We start from the raw sequence: 22,514 nt of genomic DNA on the forward strand, positions 1-22,514 counted from the left end.
TGCAGCGAATGGACACAGAGAGTAGACAGCAAGCAAGCCGCAAGGGGGGGGGGGGGGAATGAAAAAAATCCATGGAACAACAATATATAAACAGTGATCCCTAAATTAAAGCATGGACTTTAATCAATAGTCCAATTATAAAACTATGCTATTATCAGTTGTAACATGTTCCATTCCGATGCAAGGTGTTGCTCGTGGGGTGGTATATGGGAATCCTGTATTTTATGCATGATTATTCTGTAAACCCACAAATTCTCTATAAAGAATAAAAGTTTTTTAATGCAATAATACCAAGTGCTGACAAAGATGTGGAACAAGTGGATTGTTCATACATACATTTTACATAAAAACATAAAATGGTACAACTCTAAGAGAGTTTGGCAGTTTCTTAGAAAGTTAAACATACACTTACCATATAACCAATACACATACTCCTTAGTATTTATCCCAGAGAAATGTAAACTCATGTTCATACAAAAACCTGCACCCAAATGTTCATTGCAGCTTTATCTGTAATAAAAACTAAACAACATAAAAGTCCTTCAATGAGTGAATGAAGAGTGGTTCACCCATAAGTGATACAGCAACAAATCAGATGGCTCTCAAGGAAATTATGCTGAATGGACCACAAAGGGTTATTATATATTACGTAATTCTATTTATATAACATTCTTCACAGAACAAAATTATAGTAATGAAAACAGATCATTGGTTACCAGCAGTTAGAAAGGTAAGGATGTGATATTAGGGATAACATGAAGGATTTTCTTTCTGGTGATCTAACAGTTTTGTATGCCAATTGTGGCTATGGTTACTTGAGTCTTCACATATCATAAAACTTCATATAGCTCTACTCACCACCCCAAAATAAAAGAGTACATGTAAAAATTGTGAAATTCGACTAAGACATGAACCTGAGTTAACAATATTATACCAACATCAATTTCCTGGTTTGACAATAAATTGTGGCAATGTGTCCCAACCATATTTTCATTATTGCCCTCCTAAGGAGGGCCTTCATTTGGACACTTTCACAGCCTCAGAATGGTAAGCTTTTAACCTAATAAATTCCCACTTATAAAAGCCAACCCATATCTGGTGCATTGCTCCCGGGTGCCTTTAGCAAACTAAAACATGCTGGTATATAGGTTCAACCGATTTTTCTGTTTTCATTATAACCAACACCACCTTACTTAACTTTCTCTTAATTCTAATAATTTGCCAATACATTCTCTTCCAATTTCCACATAGAACAATTATACATTGGTAATTACATTACCTGATCATAGGGATAATTTTTTATCTCCCTTTTAATTCATACTGGCTAAGATCTTTGGAAAAATGGAGAATCACAGCAAACAGGTAGAAACAGGGAAATACCTGTTACCACCTCCAGGGAAGAAGTCTTACTACATGGAGGCTGGCAGCACTCCTGGGATCTCAATCCACTCCAAAGTTTACAGGTGTTAAACTCACACAGGTGCTCGATTGGACAAAACAGTTTACTAACATAGAGAAGAAAATAAGATCAGCTTCACTAGTGGGCATGGGTCCCCTTTCGTGAGGTGGCCTCAATCTGCAACCCAATGCAGAGAGAGGATATGCAAGCATGCCTTGTGCTGCAAGCCAATAATACTCTGCTCCTTCTCCTCTGGGAACGGGGGATTTGGCATGTGCCATAAAATGCACACTCTTAGTCAAGCAGTCTCTGTGAATACTATGGAAGGAAATGCAAGCATGGCTGGAGAGAAGAGTATAGATTCGAAGGGAGGTCCTACGAAAGAGGTGGGCCTTGCAGAGACTGTGAAAAAGAATATTCAAGAAAGGCACCTGGCTTGGTGAATGATGGGAAGACTCCTTGAGATAGGAAATACAGAAGGACCAGGTTTGGGTGGGAAAGGAATTCAGTTCTGGACATGCTGAATTTGAAGTACCTGTGAGACATCTTATATAAGGGAAATGTGCTGTCTTCTTGAAGAGAAAATAACAGTACTGGGAAGATCTTCACTTATTCCTTTTCTCCTTGTATATAGCACAAATCTTAATTAGGCATCAGTAATTAGTAATTAATCAGTAATTACTGAACAGATTTAGAAGACTGTTATATACTGATCTACTTTCTAAAATCAATTTCAAAATATTACTTCTTCCATTTAGTTTTAATCTATATAATTTATATATAATGTGTTCTGATGAATTTATTCTTTGCTCCATAAATCTTGCAAAGGTCTTAAATACCTAATACACTATTTTCTTGGATCAGTTCCTTAAATACAAACATAACTTTGTAATATTGAACCATTTTTTCATAAGTGAATTACAACAGAAATTTACTGACGCTATGAATTCTAAGTTATATTATTCCTATTTGAACACATTTTTTTGATGGTTCACAAGAACTTCTTCTGGCCATTCTTCTAAAACCTCCTAGGGCAAAGATGTGATTCTAGAATTACATGAATATTGATTTCATTTTTCCAAATTCATGGTGTTAAATAAAAAATAACAGTCTTAAAAATATATAAATAGATCCTTCTAAGGATTTTCCCATTTGGTAGCATACCAATGACAAAACATCTATTATTAATTGTAGTGGCAGAGAGAAGTCGGGTGTACATGGTATCAAAGGCCAGGACACAAGAATTCTGAGAAGGAAGTTGATTTATTTCAACCAGCGAGACTGGCAGACTCTTGTCCTGATAAAAACTGAGCCCAGAATAGAATTTTTGGGTCCTTTTTATACAGAGGAAGTAAGAGTGGGGAGTCAAACGGTGCTTGTATGCAAAAGGACATTTTGTTAGTTTCTTCAAATGTTTATCTGCCAGGTAAGCTTGATTTAATACATATCCCCCACATTCTGGGTAGGTTTGAGTTAACACATATCCCCTACAGTCCAGGTAAGCTTTTAGCATGAACCCCCAACATTCCAGGTAAGCCTGACACATTTGGCTTGCATCCTTCATGAATACCCAAAGCCTGTAGAGTTTATACTTCTCAATTGGCTTTCTAGGCATATTTGGATATAAAATAAGCTTGAATTTATGTACAGGCTATATTAAATTATAATTTTATACATATTTCAACATTACAAATATTAGATATGCCATTTTTATTCGTAAAATTGCAAAGTGATTCCCCTATGTCAAAGCAGTATTGTCTGTTATACATATGCACAAGAGCCTAAAAAAAAGAAAATAATCAAATTTTGTAAGTTTGCTACTATATAGTCCATGAATTTATACTGAGATTAAAAAAAAAAAAAAAAATCCAGGATAACACCACCAAGGAAAATTTCCAAGCTCTAACTTCTCGAAATTCTATCATCACCTGAAAGTCAATTTTCACCTTTTTTTCACTGGCTGAATTTGTTAGCTCAGATTTTGCTTTGGGGCTCACATGTTCCTGCAAAATGGCAGTACCAGATTTTTAAGGCTATTGACAACAGCACTTGCTATGAATCTACAAAGATAACAGTGAAGTACATCAGAACATTACAGAATCTTTTCGAAGAAAAAGAATGCAGCATATGAAGGGCCGGGTATGCCTTTTCAATAATGAAGATGTTCTAATTTTACTAATTTGATCCTTATTTAGATGCACCTTTTTTTTTTTAACTTCCTAGTAACACTTATTTGCTCCCTGGGACATTACCTTGATACTGCTTACTCTAAAAGAAAAACAAGAAAAATGCTTGTAATAAATCTGCAATAGTGTTCTCATTAGCAAGAGTTTCTGTCTTTAGGTCCCTCTTCTTTACTAGCTACCAAGAACCTCAGAAAGAAGAGCTCCAGGCAGATGCATCACATACAATACAATAAATTCAAGAGTTCTAATTGTTACATTCTCATTAAGTGCTTCACATCAAGAAACTAGGCACACTACAGTTTTTCTCAGCCACACAAGGATATGGATGTTTATGACAGACTCTCATGTTGTTGCCAGCTGATTCATACTTTCTTGCTATAATCACAGTGCAAAATGAGGAGAGCAGGCAGAGATACTTAGACTGGGAAAATCAAGATAGTAAGGATCCTTTCATATTCTTTCTTTCAAGCCGTAGCTGACCTGACAAAAACAAAAACAGAAATCAATAGGAGAGTTTTTTTCCCCCCAAGACTCCAGCAGCCTACCTCTGGCTAAAAAACCAAGAGATGAGGCCAATGAATGTCAGTTCCTCTAGTAACAGCCCTCTCAGGTATCTGACTCCATTTTGCAGATACAAACCTGGAGGCTCAAAGAGGTGAAAGGACCCAAGGCTCAGATAAAGTGGCAACTGTAAAATCATGTAACCCAAGTCCCAAATCTGCCACCACACCCCCAAGCACATGTGAGTGGTGGCCTCCTTAAGGGGATTTCCACAGTTATGCTGAAGCATGGAAACAGCCCTTAGATATTAGGACTGTTACAGAAGCATCATTTCAACAGGTAAAATTCAAAACTTCACACTTCTCATTTTTTATCAGAAAGTAAAGTCAAATGGAATTCTGATACTCTTAATAAAGAAATAATTATTGAAAAAAAAACAAGAGGAGTGATTTGCCAATTAGCTGGAAAAAATCTTCGAGGAGAATAAAAAACAAATATTAGAATTAATCATCTGAAATTCTATATTCCAATCAATCATTCTTAATTAAAAATCCTTTGATCTGTTTATTTAAAAAAACCTCAAAGTAATAGTTTTTCAGCAAAAACACAAGAAGATATTAAAGACCACATTCTTTAATCAGTAACAATCTAATTTTTTTAAGCTCAAAACTCACACAAAACATGGAAAGCACATCAATGTTTTAGATATGCCTATTTCTGCTTAGCCTCTGGGTCAAATACTCCCCACAATAGTATGCTTCATTTGAACAACCTTGTCCTATCAGCTTTCACTGCCAATAACCACCTAGTTCACACTAGATGTGCCCAATTCCAAATAGCACCTTTTTCTTGGACCTCAGATTCTGCAGATTGCTAAGGTGTGAAAACTTCCTCTTCCACCCACATTGCTTCAACCAAGATGAGGGCAGAAAGGGTCAACAAATCTAAAAGTATACCAAAGCAGGAAATCAACTTACACAATAAGACATGCCAATTTTAGAAATGTGTTGCAATCTCCGTTGTGGTCATAATTTCTTAAATTAACAGGTCTTATGTTTACTTCATTCGGTAAAATTTCAAGACTAGCTTTTCCTACAAGCACATTTTACTACTGATATCTATTAGACATTCAGAAGCGACAGACTCTCTCCACAATTGAGAAAGCAATAAATGACAGAATGCCTGTGGTCCTACTTTGCTATATTCTGCCTAATTGACTTGTTGTCTGTTGCATGTCTAAAACATGGCAGAATATTTTCAACAGGATGAAAGCTCCTCAGTGCCTTTGGCCATCCCATTTCTTCTCTTTTTCTCTTTGTCTTATAGTATCTCATAATATTTCTATAATAAAGAATACGTACTGCCTTTAACTTTTTTTTTCAATAGCACTCCTCAAATGATTTTCTATCACTTTCATCAGAATGGCTCTGGCTAATCTTTGGCTGAAATTCAACTTCACCTTCAAAACAAAAACTTGCCAAAATGAGGATATTAAGATGAACGTACCGTAGAGTCTGAAGGCAAATTTTAAAGGAGTCTCACAAATATCCTGAACAATAGTAAAAATGCTTTAAAAAAGTATAAAGACTTCCAAGGTAAGAGCTGATCTCATTCCTCCTGCATGAACACGGGCAATCCCACAAGATTCTGGCTCCACAGAGGATGTTTATGATGCTGAGTTCTTAGTGCTCAGCCCCAACTCCAACTTTACTCTGCCCTTATTTTCAAGTATCTATTGGTAATTTCCATGTCCCAGTAGCATCTCAATTTCAACGTAAATTTCCCACAATTTAACCCTTCATCCTGCCATCCCTGTGTTATGTTATCTTCTTTGCCTGGAAAAGCATCTTGCATTTATATATTACATAGAAGGAGCATAATAAATATTTGCAGAAAGAAGGAAGGAGTAGTGGAAGGATCTGATTTACAAATATTACCTCATGTACTGCTGAACTTCATAACTGCAACACCTAGGGAGAGCAGGTATTATGAAGAAACTGATGCTCAGAGAGCTCAAAGCAATCTTGCACCTGATGTAGCCAAAAACTGGTGAAGTCAAAACTCCAGCCCAATCTTCTGTCTTTATTTTCCATCTTCTACCTCTTATTTTCAACCTCTTAGTTCCACCTTCTACCTCTTACTTGTTATCAAAGTTTACTTATTTAAAATTCAACTAAACATTCTCTCCACCCCAAAGCTCTCCCAGACTTCCCAGCACCTGAAAGTCATCTGTTCTTCCTCTAACTCCTACTTTGCCAGCACCAAGTCTATGGCCCTCATCACATCTAGACTTGTAACACATCACATTATACTTTATGTGCAATTTTTTTTCTCTACTAAATGGTTCTCAACTCTGGCTGCACCTAAGAATCACCTGAGAGAGCTTTACAAGATTCCATGCCTGGGCCCCACCCCAATCCAGGCAAATCAGAAATGCAGGGAGTAAAATCCAGGCATCAGTATTTTTTAAAGCTCCCCCAAATAATTCTAATATGCAGCTAGATTTAGAACAGTATGAAACAGTTAAGTTTGATGAGGTCAGAGACCATGTCTAATTCATCTTCCTAACTCCCTTTAACTCCTAGCATATGGTAAATATATGCAATAAAACTGTTTAATAAATGGCACACATATTTAAAGTTTTAATACATGATAATAACACACATTCATTCTGTTAATAAATGTTTATTAGTATGTCCCAATCACCATACTAAGAACTGTGTATACAGTGAAGCGTAAGACATGCTTGTTCTGCTGCAGTCATCTGAAATTCTATATTCCAATTAACATTCTTAGTTAACTATGAAAACCTTTGATCTGTAAAAAAAAAAAAAAAAATCCCTCTAAGTAATAGTTCTCTAGCAAAAACACAAGAGAGTGCACTAAAAATTGTTCTTTAAAAATTGTGCCTTCAATCTCCTTACTTAAGAATATAAAAATGCAAGAAGGTAGGGTGAGGCAGAAGTGTAATTTGGGCATCAACATTCCTATTTGGGCACAATTTTGTTTGAGCCACTCATATCAAGTATAAGGTAATATTTATGGGGAGCAGACAAGGCTCAAGCAGTTGAGTGCCCACCAACCTCATGGGAGGTTCCGGGTTTGGTTCTCGGTACTTCCTGAAAAAAAGAAAAACAGACAACATGCAAAACAAATGATAAAACCAACTCAGGGAAGCTGATATGGCTCAGTAGTTGAGAATTGGCTTCTCACATACAAGGTCCTGGATACCTCAAAAAAAAAAAAAAAAAAAAAAAAAAGATATTTCTCATATATTTGACATCTGTAAACATAAAGACTTCTATAAATACGCTAACACCTCAAAACAAAAATAACAATACCAATCCAGTCAATGAAACAAAAACTTAGAAGTTAATTTTTTTCCATGGAACACTGTCTATACTGAGTCAAGAGCCCCTCAAGACCAATAGCAAGTATTTAGAATGATAAAAGCTTAAGGCTTGAAACAGCCTTAGAATTTCTCTGATCTATACCACTCTCACCACCTCTGGTCCTCAAGCCTCATATTATGCCATTTAGAATATTGAGGTCCAGAGGTTAATAGCAGAGTCTAAAACAAAGATAGTACTGCTAACTCCCAAATTCAGTGCTGTTTCCACAACAGTGTACTACCTCCCAGGGGCTGATGGGCAATCTCTTACTGCCTATGTGAAACTGACTGGGATATCCTTTCCGGTCATCTAGTCTCTTAATAAATTGAATTAAGGAGGTGGGCTCAGATAATAAATATTTACTATTCACTGCCATAGGTGGAATATTCCCATTCTCCAAATCATGGTTTTCTTCATCTCTCAAAGTACCTGTTACATACAGAAGTATCATATCTGTAGATTTCATTTTCATTTCTCAAGGAACAAACTTTAGATCTAGACTGAAAGAAAACTCTATTTGATGGATGTATGTTTTTGCTTTATTTTTAACATCCTAAATAATAAAAAAAAAAAATCTTTTTTGAAAGACAAGGGTAGTGACAATCAGGAAAACTCTTCTATGAAACTCACTTTGAAGTGAGGTTTGAAAAATGAACAATATTAGACAGATCTGAGGATCAGGAAGAAAGGAAAAATTCCAGAGAAAAGGGATAGCATGTGCAGTAGCTTAGAGGACATGCACGGCTTGGTATATTTGGAGTCAATGTTTTTCAAACTTTTTGACCACACTGCACAATTTCTTTACATCTTAGTGAGTACATACACCTGCATGTGTGCATATATGTGCACAAATACCCTGGGCTATCTGATCCATTACTGCCTGAACTCTTACCACCCAAACTTAAGCTCCTAATAGATATAGAAAAATTATTTCTAGGATAGAACTGGTAAACCACCTGTAACAGAGAATGCTGAAAACGTTGGCACCTCCACACCTCAGGACTGTCCTCGCGCACAGTAGCATTTTGCAGTTTTCCTTGCTGCTGCTCTTCTAACATAACTTCTGCAGTAGCCAAAGACTGGCAGATGGTACAAAGCCCAGCAGGCTTGTCTTCAAGGCAAGACAAATTCTGTATTATACCAGAACTAATCAGGCTGAGCAAGCCTTCCCCTGAAACCACATCGTTGCTTGGTTTCTTTTCCTTCCCTCTCCTGCTTCCCTTACTTCCTGATGGGTTTTTCCTAAGAACACTACATTAATAAATTAGCTGCATGTAAAACACCCCAATGGCACCCAGACCTAGCATCCAGATCTTGCTTTCCAATACCACATCCAAATAAAAGGAAACAGGGCTTCTTGGAGAAATGACTGATTCTACAGATGTGCCAGGGTAGTTACAAGATGATTCAGATTTATCTTGTGCCAGTGTGGTGATTTAGAACTGTAGGTACCCCAAAAAAGCATGGTCCTAAACTTGATCCATTCCTGTAGGCATGAACCCATTTTAAGTAGGCCCTTTTTTTAAAATAAAATTTTATTAATTATATCATCCATACATGAACATATACAAACAAGTGTACATCAAAAGCTGTGAATCCACAAAACAAACATGCACATCATCATACAGGGCTCCCACACATCACCCCACCACCAGCACCTTGCATTGCTGTGAAAACGTCTGTTACAAACTATGAAAGAGCATCTTTAAAATATTAATTTCACATAGGCAGTAAGAGATTGCCCACTACTAACTATAGCCCAAATCTTACATTTGCTGTATTTTTTCCCCAGCCCACCCGATTATTAATACCCTGTCTTAGTATTATACATTTGTTATAGCTCATGAGAGAAAGTTCTCACATTCAAAAATCTGCACAGACATGAAATATATATATATATCAGTTAGAGAGTTATGCAGATGGACAGACAACAGACATATAGTAGATAGATAACTGATAGGGAAAGAGTACACAAATGTAATATAAAATGATAACAAAAGGTCAATAGGTGATTCTCCTTTAGGAGAACACATGTCTTCCTTATATTACTTTTTTTAAATAAGTCTGAAATACTTCCAAATAGTTGAGAAAGAGAAAAACAGCTCTTGACAACCAGGAACTGGTCTGGCACTCACATCCAGGTTTTAGTGTTCTCCTGTTGAACATTAACAATATTATAAAACATCAACATCATACACGATCACTCAGTGAACTGACAGAGCAAAACAAGACTATTTCAAAATTATGTCTGAACTCAGACAAAATCAAGAACACTGTCCAAATCACAAAAATACCTGAGCCCCTCTCCTTCTGCATTAATGAGAAACCGCTGCTTCTTTACCAATTACAACTTTAGCCTCTCTTCATTCCTCCCAGCTTTAAGATAAGATTCATTAAGATGCTCAGTCATACAATTTCCCTGCTTTCTGACAGCATCCAAAGCAGTGCAAAGTACTGCTTCCTTAAATACCCACAAATTCACCTAATACAGGCCCAAATCCTTTAAGTCCAGCCTATCTGAGATGTTCTACAGTTCCCCAAAGTGTCTACTCTCTCTTGTTCAAAAAGTAATAAACCCAAGTCTATTTACCTACAGGGGTGTTCTTGGCGGTCTTTGGCTGGCGACCTTGGTGTGTGTGTGTGCGCGCGCACATACATACACACACATAAATCACTTGCATGTGAATCTCTATCTCAAAGTTTTTTACTTAAGGAAGCCTTACCTCACATCCCTCACTAAGTGAATTCTCACCATTCATTATCCAAAACTCAAGAAAAATATTCTTAGATAGCAAGGATATTTGTAATGAAACAAGTTTCATGAAAACAACACATTAACCTTACCATGTAGAATATCTTCTAATATTTTCCATTACATTTTTTAAAATGCTGTTTTTGATTCACTAGATAAATTTAACAACCTTCTCTGAAATTTTGAGAACACTGGCTTAAGCAAAGAGCATAAAAAACAGTTGAGATCAAAGAGTAGTATGGAACATAGCAGTGGAGGAGGATGGTTGTGAATCATGAAATGTCTTATAAACCATTTCAAGGAGTTTGAATTTTATCCTAACAGAAAGACACTGCAAGTTTTTAGGTACAGGAGTGAAAAGGTGAAATGTACCTTTAGAAACTTTTAGACAGATCTCTGCAGCAGCGCGCAAAATGATAGAGGCTGAAAAACCCTCAGGCAGCTGCTGCAAGTATCTCAGTAAGAGATGGTGGTAGCTTCTCAGTAACAGTGATGAGCATAAACAGAAATGGACAGATGAAATGAATTATTTAGGTGACAGAATCAACAAGATTTCAAAGAAGAATGTGGTACCAAGGACAACTAACTCCCAGGTTTGAGCCTGAAGAATTAGATGGGTAAAAAGTATTTTACTGAAACAGGGAGCAAAAGAGGAGAAACAAGTTTCAGGGAAAGATGATGATTTCAGATTTGGACAAACTGAGCTTGAGATACCTGCAGGAGGCTTTTGTCCAGAAGGTCACCATATCTACTGCTCAAGAAAGATATGTGACTACAGAAATGGAGTCACTGGCTTATGAGTTCTAATTAAAGCACTGGGAAAGGATAACAGAGTTCAGGAAGTGCTTTAGAGTAGCCTATAACATGTCTCTGAGGAACACCAACATTTGAGAAACTGGCTGAAGAAAATGTGGTTGCAAAGAAAGAGAAAAAGAATATTCAGAGAGGGTGGAGTAAAACAAGGAGAGTAAGGTAATAAAAGCCCAAGGAAGAAGAAAGATTATTGAATGTTGCCAAGGTAAGTAAGATAAGCAAGGGAAATACTCACTCGATTATGGGATTCATGAGTGACTTCGGGAAGGGCAGTTTGGGTGGAATATAGGGATATATATTCCTATATATTCCTATATATATACTTAGCTGGTCCCTTCCCGGTTCTCCAGTCACTCTGTCTTCTGACTCTAGAAATCTCAAACATTCTCAACTTCTTCCTACACTTCATGACCACAATTCTTACTAAATTCTATTGACGTAAAGCTCTGAAATATCCTTTGACCACCTCCTTTTTATCCCTAACACCTCAATTCAGACCCTAGACCAGGCTCATGTCAGGCCAAATTTTGTACCTGCCTGTCTTTGTAAGTAAAGTTTTACTGAAACACAATTATGCCCATTGATTTTAAATATTGCCTGTGGCTGCTCTCATAATACAAGGGCACAATTTTGTTGTTGCCCCAAACAATTATAAATGATATGCAGTCCTTATCTCTCTACTCTATCCTGCACAATGCTGCCTGATTCACTTACCTCAAGCAAATAACTGACATAGTACTCTACTCCTTAATTCAAAACAAAACAGAACAAAAACCGTATTAATACTTCAGGTCATCCAATGAATTCACTATTCCTTGAACTCATCCTACCTTTTTTTTTTTGAAGTGCTGGGTTTGAACGCAGGACCTATTATATGGGAAGCAGGCACTCAGCCAATGAGAGTTGGTTTTTTCAATCTGTTTGTTTGTTTTTAGGAGGTACTGGGGATCAAACCCAGGACCTCGTATATGGCAGGCACTCAATCACTTAAGCTACATCCATTCCCTCAACCTATATTTTTATGCTTCTATGTTTTAGTATATGCTATTCCCTTTCTCTGGAATGTTCTTTCCCTCCTGATCTACTTCTAAATCCCATGCAAATATCATTTCCTCACTTCTTTCAGGAAGTCTTTTCTGACATTCTTCAAGTCCCCACTCAACCCAAGATAAGGTTTATAACTTCCTGTTTTCAAGAAAGCTTGGTCTCCTTTATTAGCACATGAGCTCCTTGGTTATCCCTGAACCAACCCACCGTCCGACCCCATAATGGCTGGCACATAGAAGGAACTCAAATGTCTACTAAATGAGATAAAATGAATTGCTTACATAACAGATGCTCAGCATTTAACTGAGCGCTTAGCATGGCATTTGATGTCCTCCACACTCTGTCCCCAATGTTTCTTTACAGCTTCATCGCTGGATATATTTCAGCCTATAAGCTTACCTTCAGTCATTTCAGCAACTCACTCAATGACAACATTCCCCAGTCAATGACAACAGTTCAACCTTTTGCCTCAACTCATATTATTCTTTCTGCCCAAAAGATCCTTCACTACTTTCCATCTAATTCTTGAAGACCCAATTCAAACAAAATCTCTTCTGTGAAGCCTTCCAATTCTGCACTCAGCCCCAATCTCCCATCAACTCCTCACCCCAACTATATCCTCATCCTTTTTCTTGCAACAACAGTTTATCATACTTAAGGTACTTACCAAATTAGGCCTCACAGTATCATCCCAAAGATATTAAGTTCCTGAGGCAGGATCAATACCTCATTTGTTTTTGTTGCTGTTGTTGTTGTGTGTTTTCTTTTTTTATATTTTTAATTCTCTCTTAACTCCTACCACTATAACTTGCCTCTAATAAGCACAATACTTCAAAAAAGCAACTTTGTCTTAAAACTTTAAGCTATATGACTGTATTTGGAATATGATCTGAAATCTTTCAAAAACAACTTGGCACAAAAATACAGTATTAATCCACTTTAAAATTCATAATTGAAAATGCTTAGATACGGGTCAGCAACACAATATATTCTATTATTGGCAGCAATCCATATTGATTTAGCTCCAAACAGTGGGGTTTTAATTCAACTCCACTTACTTAAAATAAGGACCAGATGTTAGGCTTGAAGAAGCATTACAGCTCGGGAAACTAAGTAATTTGGTAGCACATCTAAAAGTACTACTTGCATGGCATTTTTGTCTTCCTTCTGCTGATAACTGTGGTATAAGCCTATGATTAACAGCAAGAGTCCACTGTGTACACAGAATAGACACAATAATATTAAATACACTTTTTAAAAATTTTAAACTTGGTATTGCATATTATGCAATTCACTATTTTGTTTTATTAAGTAATCCACATCTTACATAATAAATACTTAAGCCAAAACAATGCCTTTTATATACAAATACACTTTGAATTTAGAAATACATACAATGTGGAGGTTAAACAGTTTTCTTAGCACTGAACTACCAATATAATTTAAGTGTGTCAAAGAAGATATTGTAGAGACATAGAGGCAATAATAAAACCATTTTTTTCTAATAAATTTTATAACCTTTTACAGATTTAGCAAAGCTCAGAAAAATATTCTTGAAATCTGTTTAGACTTCTAACTTAAAAAGTAAAAATTTCTAGTAAATATAAATACCACTCTACCCACATCCCCATAGGAAGTATTAAAAGAACCCCTATAACTCCAACACTCCGAAAGCTGTCATAATGACCTCCTCCCAAGACAGACACCTTAAATCTTAAACATCCCTTTATGAAATGTCATGAAGTTCCTGACCCCACTTTCTACACACACACTCCACCTATTTCATTCTCCTCCCCTTATTACATTCCTGGAAGAAAATGCCACAGTAAGGACACACACACACACATTGCGTGCATATTTCATTAAGAAAACTCCTCTCATGCTTCCTTTACTCCCACTGATGGAAAATAGTGAATGAATAAACACTAACAGATAGGGGTAAGGAGTAATTCCTACGCTACTAAAAGGTAGGAAAAAGGAGGGAGAAAGGAATCCCCTCTACTTATTAGAGAACGTAAGAAACCAAAATTATCAGTCCCAGGTTCCTGTGGACTGTGATCTGAGAATATATAATCATGTCAGAAAATGTGTCCAGAATCTGGAAATAGGCAAAAGGGTAACTGAGTGCTCTTTCAATCCAGTATGGGTTTTGATTTTCAATTACTGGGCTATTTTACAACTTGATGGTAGAAGAGGTAATTTCCAGAATTCTGTCAAGTAGAGATGGAAATTTTTTCTATCCAGTGGAAAAGATAACCCAAACACTATGATATACGGCCCATTATACATTAATTACTAAGACAGCAATCTACAAAATTGCCTATGTATCTAGTTTCTCAAATGCTTTTTGGACAGATCTTTACCTCTTCCTGGTTCTGCATTAATAAATGAGTTGAGGAAAATCAACATATATTCTATATTTGCATGACTGATTTTTAAAATACTTTTTGCAATTTTAAAAATGTACAATATGTAAAGAAAGAATTCTTTAAAGCTGTAACTTGGAATAAACTAGCTATGGTTAAGCCCTATTATATAGAAATGAGCTATACTGTATATATACAAACAAACAAAACAAAGTTGGAGGAGTCACACTTCCCAATCTTGGAACTTATTACAAGAGCCACAGTAATCAAAACAGCATGGCAATGGCACAAAGAGACATATAGACCAATTGAATTAAATTGAGAGTTCAGAAATGAACCCTCACATTTATGGCCAAATGATTTTTGACAATGGGGAAAGAACAGTCTCTCAACAATGGGACTGGGAAAACTGGATATCCATGTAGCACAGAATGAAGATGGATCCCTATCTCACATCATATACAAAATCAGCCCAAAATGGATCACTGGCCTAAATATAAGAACCAGAACTATAAAACTCCTACACGTAAACACAAAGAAGCATCTTTAGGTCCCCTGTTAGGCAATGGTTTCTTAGACTTTACAAACAAAGCACAAGCAACTAAAGGAAAAAACAGGTAAACAGGACCTCATCAAAATGAAAGACTTTTGTGTATCTAAGGACTTTATCATGAAAGTAAAAAGACAACTACTCAATGGGAGAAAATATTTAGAAACCACATATCTGATAAGGGTTTAATGTCTAGAGTATACAAAGAAATTTTACAACTCAGCAATGAAAACACAAACAATCCATTTTAAAAATGGGCAAAAGAGGGAAGCGGCTGTGGCTCAATCAGATGGGCTCCTGTCTACCATATGGGAGGCCCTGGGTTTGCGTGCTGGGGCCTCCTTGTGAAGGCAGGCTTGCCCACACACTGCGGAGAGCCACCTGGCCTGCAGATGCTGCAGAGTGCAGTCTAGCCCACAAGTGCTGTGGAGTGTTGCCCTGCCCGCAAGCACCACAGAGAGCCGACTCAGGAAGGTGACACAACAAAAAGGGAGACAAACAAAAACATAGAAGAGCACACAGCGAACGAACACAGAGAGTAGACAGCAAGCAAGCCACAAGGGGGGGAGGGAAATAAATAAAAATAAATACAGACACAGAAGGACACACAGCGAATGGACACAGAGAGCAGATAGCATGCAAAAAACCGCAAGGGAGGGGGGATAATAAAAAATAAAAGTGGGCAAAAGACTTTAATAGACATTTCTCCGAAGAAGATACACAAATTCCAAAATGCACATGAAAAGAGGTTCAACATCACAAGCTATTAGGGAAGTGCAAATCAAAACTACAATGAGATACCATTTCACACCACCTGTATGGCTACTATTTAATAAGACAGAAGATAACAAGTCTTAAAGAGGATATAGAGAAACAGGAACATTTCACTGTCGGTAGGAATGTAAAAGGGTGCAGCCGCTGTGGAAGAAAGTTAAGTATAGAATTACCATAAGACCTGGCAATCCCGCTTCTAGGTATACACCCAAGAGATTTGAAAGCAGGAACTCAAATATATATTTGCACACCGATGTTTATAGCAACATTATTCAAAATTACCAAAAGATGGAAGCAACACCAAGTGCCAGTCAACCACTGAATGGGTAAATAAAATGTGGTAATATATACAACAGATTATTCAGCCATAAAAAGGAATGAAGTTCAATACATGCAACAACATGGATGAAACTGGAAGATATCATGTTGACTGAAATATAATAAACCAGACACAGGAAGACAAGTATTATATGAACTCACTGATACAAAAAAATTACAGTAAGCAAACTCATTAGGTCAGACTCTATAATATGACTGCCAGGGGGTGGGGTGGGTATAGGGACTGGGGAATTAATGTTTAAATTGTTCAGTTTCTATTTGGATTGATGGTAAATTTTTATTAATGAATGGTGGGTAGCACATTTGTGAACATAATTAATAGCACTAAATTATATACATGAATGTAGTTAAAAGGGGAAATTTTAGGTTGTATATGTTATTAGAATAAAAATTTTTAAAAAACATAGGACAATACAACACAAACAAGAAACTGTATTATAAAAGATGGACTATAGTTAACAGCACAATTATAAAAATGTTCATTCATGAATTGTAACAAATGTACCACATTAATGCAAGTTGTTAATAAGGTGGCATATGGGAACCCTGTATTTTAAGCATGATTTTTCTGTAAACATGCCAAGTTCCCTAATAAAAAATTTAAAAAACAGTAAATCTATAACTAGCTTTTTAAGAAACCACCAAACTGTCCTCCAGAATGGCTGAATCCTTCTGCATTCCCACCAACAGTGGATGAGTGTTCCCATTCCTCCACATCCTCTCCAACACTTGTACTCTTCTGTTTTCATAATAGCCACCAGTCCAATGGGATAGATTTGCCATATGACCCAGCAATTCCACTGCTGGATATATACCCAGAAGAACTGAAAACAAGGACACAAACCAATAAATGCATACTGATGTTCACAGCGGCATTATTCACTATTGCCAAAAGCTGGAATCAATCCAAATGTTCATCAAAGGATGAACGGATAAACAAAATGTGGCATATTCATACAATGGAACATTACTCAGCTATAAGAAGGAATATAGTATAAACACATGGGATAACATGGATGAATCTTGAGGACCTTATGTTGAGTGAAGCAAGCCAGGCACCGAAGGACAAATACTACATGACCTCTCTGATATGAAATAAGCAAACCAAGCTGTCTCAGAGAGCTAGAGACTGGATGATAGGCTTATAGGAAATTGTAGCGGAGAGGAAGGTTATGAGCTGACATCTACTTGGGTGAAATCTATGATAAAGTGGAGGTAAGTAATTTTATAGGTAAGGGATAAGATGGGGGCATAGGGATACTACTGGATGGGGCTTTGCAGGCTTGAGGAGGGATAGGGTTGGGAGGATGGGTCAGATGGCCCAAGGAATTCAGGAAAGGGTTGGGGGGAAGAAAAGAACATGGGAGATTGTCAGGTATACGGCTGAAACTATAACGATGAGAAAACTCTTTAGAAAATACAATAAGGAAGGGTTACCTGTTTAAGGTGCTTAATGGAGACATCTGACACAGTGGCAGGCTTCTAGGGAGTGTGTGGGTGCTCATCTTGTAATACTGTGTTACACCATTGGGTGGAGACCCATACAATGAGTGGGAAGGTGTACCCCCATCCTGATGAGGCCTGATGTTCTCAAACATAGGGAATTGTGTCTCTCAAGAGAATTGGTGGCTCCCAATGGGGGAGGACAGTCTAGTGTGTCAGTCCCTCAGCACTATTGCAAGTATCTGTGAATCTGGTCCTACAAGCAGTGAAGCTTGGTTGCCACTGTGGGCCATGAGAAGAGAGGGAGAGAGGAATAGAATAGATGGAAGCAGGGTAAAAGGGGGGCAATGGAAGTGTTCCACAAGATCGTGCAATGATGGATATAGGACATGTGAAATTACACCACAAATGTATAAAAGTCTATAGGCTAAAATATAAACCATAATGTAAAACATAAGGTAACTAAAAATTTAGAAAATTGTAGAGTCTAAAATATAAACCACAATGTAAACCAAAATAGAACCATGTTTGGTAGCTATGTTTAAATATTTGTACATCAGCTACAGCAAATATAACATGAACATGTAAAAAGATCATTGCTGGGGAAGGGGGAAAAAGGTTTGATGTTGGATATATGGGAGTCCCCTATACTGTAAAGGTGACTTTACTGTGCTCTAAAACTTTTTTAAAGACAAAAATTAAAATTAAAAGAAAAAAAAAAAAAGGATGTAGACACTGAGGAAGAAATGAAAGAAACAGCCTTGCCACCATATGTATAGGGCAACACCGATTACAGTGACAAAAGGCAAAAACATCAAAAACAAAGTTTTATGATATTTTTCATTTTTTAATACCCCAATTTATTTTTTATTTTAATTTTTCTAAATTAGTATGTATTCTATTTCTAATCTTTAAACCTATCATTACTATTTCATTTTCCTACTAATTGAAATCGACAATATATTAGGCTACATTTCTGAAGAAGTTTTAGACCACAGAGGGGTTCAACTATGGCAGAGGAGGAACACTGGTGTGGGATGTTATTGATGAGGGACACATGGTTGGAAGGGAGTTCTCCAGGGCATGTAAATGGGTATATAAAAATGTTTGGATATTCATTGGGCATTTTCATAGCAGCTACACTTACAAACAACAATTGAGGGAGTGCTGAATTCCAGGGGAACTCTGTCAATTCCCCAATGGAACAGTAACAATCCCCCAAGTGCAAAGGCAAAGACCAGTGAAGAAGGATGGTCCAATGATGAGCCCTTGATACTGATGACTATGCTTATGAGCCTGTGTGCCTGAAATTTCAACTAGGCCTTAAGCTGCAGGGTACCTAGGAGTTACCTCCTGAGAACCTCCATGTTGCTCAAATGTGGCCATTCTCTAAGCCAAACTCAGCATGTAATGCATTACTTCCTCCCAGCATGGGACATAACTCCCAGGGATGAGCCTCCCTGGCACCAAGGGATTACTACCATCCCTAGCTGGTGATGCAACTAGAAAAAGTCCTTGAATAAAAGGAAGATAATGGTAAAAGCAAATGAGTTTATATGACTGAGAGTCTTCAAAGAAGAGTCAGGAAGTCATCAGAGGGGCCACGCTTACACACGTCTCAACAGGATCCAAGAGACAGCCAAAGTATATACAACCCCAGGTACTGGTGTTCCTGAGAGCTATAGAGACACACAGATTCTATGGTCACGGCAGATGGCTCTGGAGTTCTGTGCCTTTTCAGTGGGCCCTGCTTTGTAATTTGTGTTCCTGAGGGTGATGGAATTGGACTCAGATGTGATCTTTCTACACAAGCTTCTCCTGTCACTTTTACTGAACCTGTCGTTGACATGGGGGTTGGTGTATACTCAGGAGACTTGAATCTCTGGACTGGCCATATGCCAGCTGGGCCCTGAGCCTCATCAGTGTTGTAACTCCCACTCTCCAGTTCGTTGGACTTACCCAGGACAGCTAACAGGGAGGCAAAGATGGTCAACCACACCAGGGAACCGAGTGCCTACAACTGCAAGCAGGAGAACTGTATCCATCAACCATGTGGGATCTAAGCCCCCTCTCAAGTTAAGAGGTGGAGTGTACATCACCATCCCAGGGTCCACAGGATGGAGGAATAAAATGTGGATTAGAGTGGACTTACTGGTATTCTACTATAGAACTATTGTGACTCTAGCAATTGAAGAAACTATCACTGATGTGGAGACAGTGGCCACAGGAGTTGCTAAGGGCAGGGAGAGGAAAGGATAGATGTGATGGGGCATTTTTGGGACTTGGAGTTGTCCTAAATTATATTGCAGGGACAGATACTGGACATTATATATCCTGCCATAACCCACTGAATTATAATCCATGTGGTGCAGCAGTGCTCCAAAATGTATTCACTAAACTCAATGAATGTACCACAATGATAAATGAGGTTGTTGATAAAAGAGGGTGGGGTGTGGGGTATATGGGAACCTCTTATATTTTTTAATGTAATATTTTTTGTGATCTATGTATCGTGGGGAAAAAAAGGCAATTAAATTTTTAAAAAGCAGTAGAATAGCAAAATATAACAAACCTAATCTTCAACTTATAAACCAAATAAAAATGAAGCTTAACAAAGAACAAAAAAAGATATCTACCTACACAATACATTTCTATTCCTGAATTTATACAGGAAATTTAGAAAAAAATTTTGATTCTTGCTGTCTCCACTTTCTTCTCTCCCACTCTTAACCTACTCTAATCTTGCTTCCATTCCTGATTTTGTTGGAGTCTCCAGTGTTCTTCATGTTGTAGACTTTACTACCATCATCCACCTAATTCATGAAGTAAAAAGTCCAATTCATAAAGTAATTATCCTTATTTCCTCCCTTTCCCTCACCACCCTAATCTAAAGCAACAGCAAATGTGTCAATTTCTCCTCCAAAACATAAAATGAATCCTTACATTTCTCTCCACCTTTTCTATGCCATCCCATGCTAGATACTAACATATTTGGCCTGGGCAACTGCTATGATTTCTCAACCTGTCCCCAGCTTCCACTCATAACCCCTCTTCTGTCTTTCCTACCACTGCAGCCAGAGTACTAGTTTAAAAACATAAACTGCATTATGCCACTGCCCTCTTTAAAAGCCTTCAAAGGATTTGATAACATCAGAAAAAATCCAAACACTTTAACACCATGCTTACAAGGCCCTGTAGCATCTAGCTCCTGCCTACTTTCCCAACATTTTTATGGATCTCTTCTATACTCTGGCCCTCACTGTAGTCCAATATTTTAAGCATTTGCTACTTATACTGCCTAGCATACTCCTTCCCTGGCTCTTCACATGGCTGCTTCCTCTCATCCTTCAAATTTCAATTCAAATGATACTTGCTCTGTAGAGCTCTTCACTGACTAAAGTACCCTCTCCTCACCATTTACCATGACCCTCTTTACTTTCTCCATAATGTTTATCACAATCTCCTGCAAAGGAGGCATAAGGTTATTTTCTTTCTTGTACCCTTAGAATACAAGCTATTCTAAGCAAGGATCTTCTGTGTCCTATAATACCACTATTTCTTAGAACCTAGAACAATACCTGGCATATACTGGGCATGCAACAAGTATTTGTTTAATAAATCCTGGAATTGTGGCATGGTCTACAACACTGGACTGAAAATGAAATTACCTCGATTCTATCCAGATTTGCCTCTACAGGTAATTAGCTGTGTGGCCTAGGTTGTACCACAGGACATTGCAGGGGGTTAAAATGACTAAAAGGTAAGAAAGTGGATACAAGTATGAAGATTTTTTTCCTATATTTTGTGTCTAAATTCAAGAATATAGAGGTTTTGAAACCTTTAACCTCTCTGATTTCAGTTTCTTCATTTGTATTAAAGAGTAAATTACATGATCTGAAGGTTGCTTTTAGCTCAGAAATACCAGAATTATATGGGCCTGAACCTTCCTTACCTCCCCTCTGGTACATCCCTCTCAAATTCACCAACAAAATCTGGGCACTCCCCTACAATCAAACACTGCACAATGTACTTTAATGCCTGTGCCTCTGTTCATTCTGCTGCTTCTTCACCACTGGAAATACTGTTCTTCAAAGCCCAGATCAAATGCTAACGGCTTCACAGAGCCGGATCCAATCACCTAGCCTAAAACCAGTAAAGAGATATTATGTTCTTGCAACTCCTTTACGCTTCATTGATTAGTAAATTAACCTCTCTGCGTCCCTATTTCTTAACCTGTAAAATGGAGATAGTATCTACCTTGCCAGATATTATTGTTGGATAACTGAGAATACTTAACAAAGGGTTTGAAAGGGTTGAAATAAATGTTTTACTTGTGCATGGTACATACCTTTCATCCTCCCTGAGAGCCACTAAAGTGTCTTTTGCATTTCTGAATTGTGAAGCCATTTCACCTCCCAAACCCTTGGGTTTTTGTAGGCATAAAATGAATGGAATGGAGTAGACCAATTACCACTCCCTCCAGAAATGAAGTTCCATATCTATACTTCACATAAATAGCCTAGAGCAAAGACACCGCAGGTGTAATTCGGTCAGGAGGATAACAGCAGCGGAACTGAAACTACTGCTGCAAATAGGTGTAGGGTAGACTCACGAAAGGTAAATAACATGAAGATTTAGGGAACCTTTCCAAACAAACTGACTCGCCACAGTAACTAGATCCTCTAAACTAGGGTTTTTTAAAACTGGACTCCAAGGATGAACGTGGGGTACACGAACTCCCGAAAAGGAATGCCAAATTGTGCATCTGCACGAAGATGCAAATTATGTGGGGGACGAGAGTGTCTACACTGGACATTAGATATTTAAAGGAGTCTTTGCCCCAAAGAGGGCGAAGCAGGGGACGATGATGAAGAGATCAGTCGCGTTTGGGGAGAAATGTTTGTATGCACGAATGGACCAGAGCTCAGTTAACAAACCTCGAGTTCTTCACC

General features: G+C 37.6%; 1 protein-coding gene across 3 annotated transcripts in view; it reads right to left on the reverse strand.

Moving 5' to 3' along the window:
* The window catches only part of CMC1 (C-X9-C motif containing 1), a 102,549-nt gene that overhangs the window by 79,588 nt on the left and 447 nt on the right, over positions 1–22,514 (reverse strand). Inside the window, exon 1 of one of the 3 annotated variants that reach the window (XM_012531097.4) lies at positions 413–522. The exons of 1 other annotated variant lie outside the window; for it this stretch is intronic. In XM_012531097.4, the coding sequence (XP_012386551.1) occupies positions 413–473 (61 nt within the window). In that variant the 5' untranslated portion in view covers positions 474–522. Of the gene's footprint in view, positions 1–412; positions 523–22,514 lie in introns of those variants that run through there. One more of the 3 variants, XM_071212861.1, reaches the window with a different exon arrangement.

The sequence above is a fragment of the Dasypus novemcinctus genome, chromosome 31, assembly GCF_030445035.2.
Source record: "Dasypus novemcinctus isolate mDasNov1 chromosome 31, mDasNov1.1.hap2, whole genome shotgun sequence".
NCBI classification, from domain to species: Eukaryota; Metazoa; Chordata; class Mammalia; order Cingulata; family Dasypodidae; genus Dasypus; species Dasypus novemcinctus.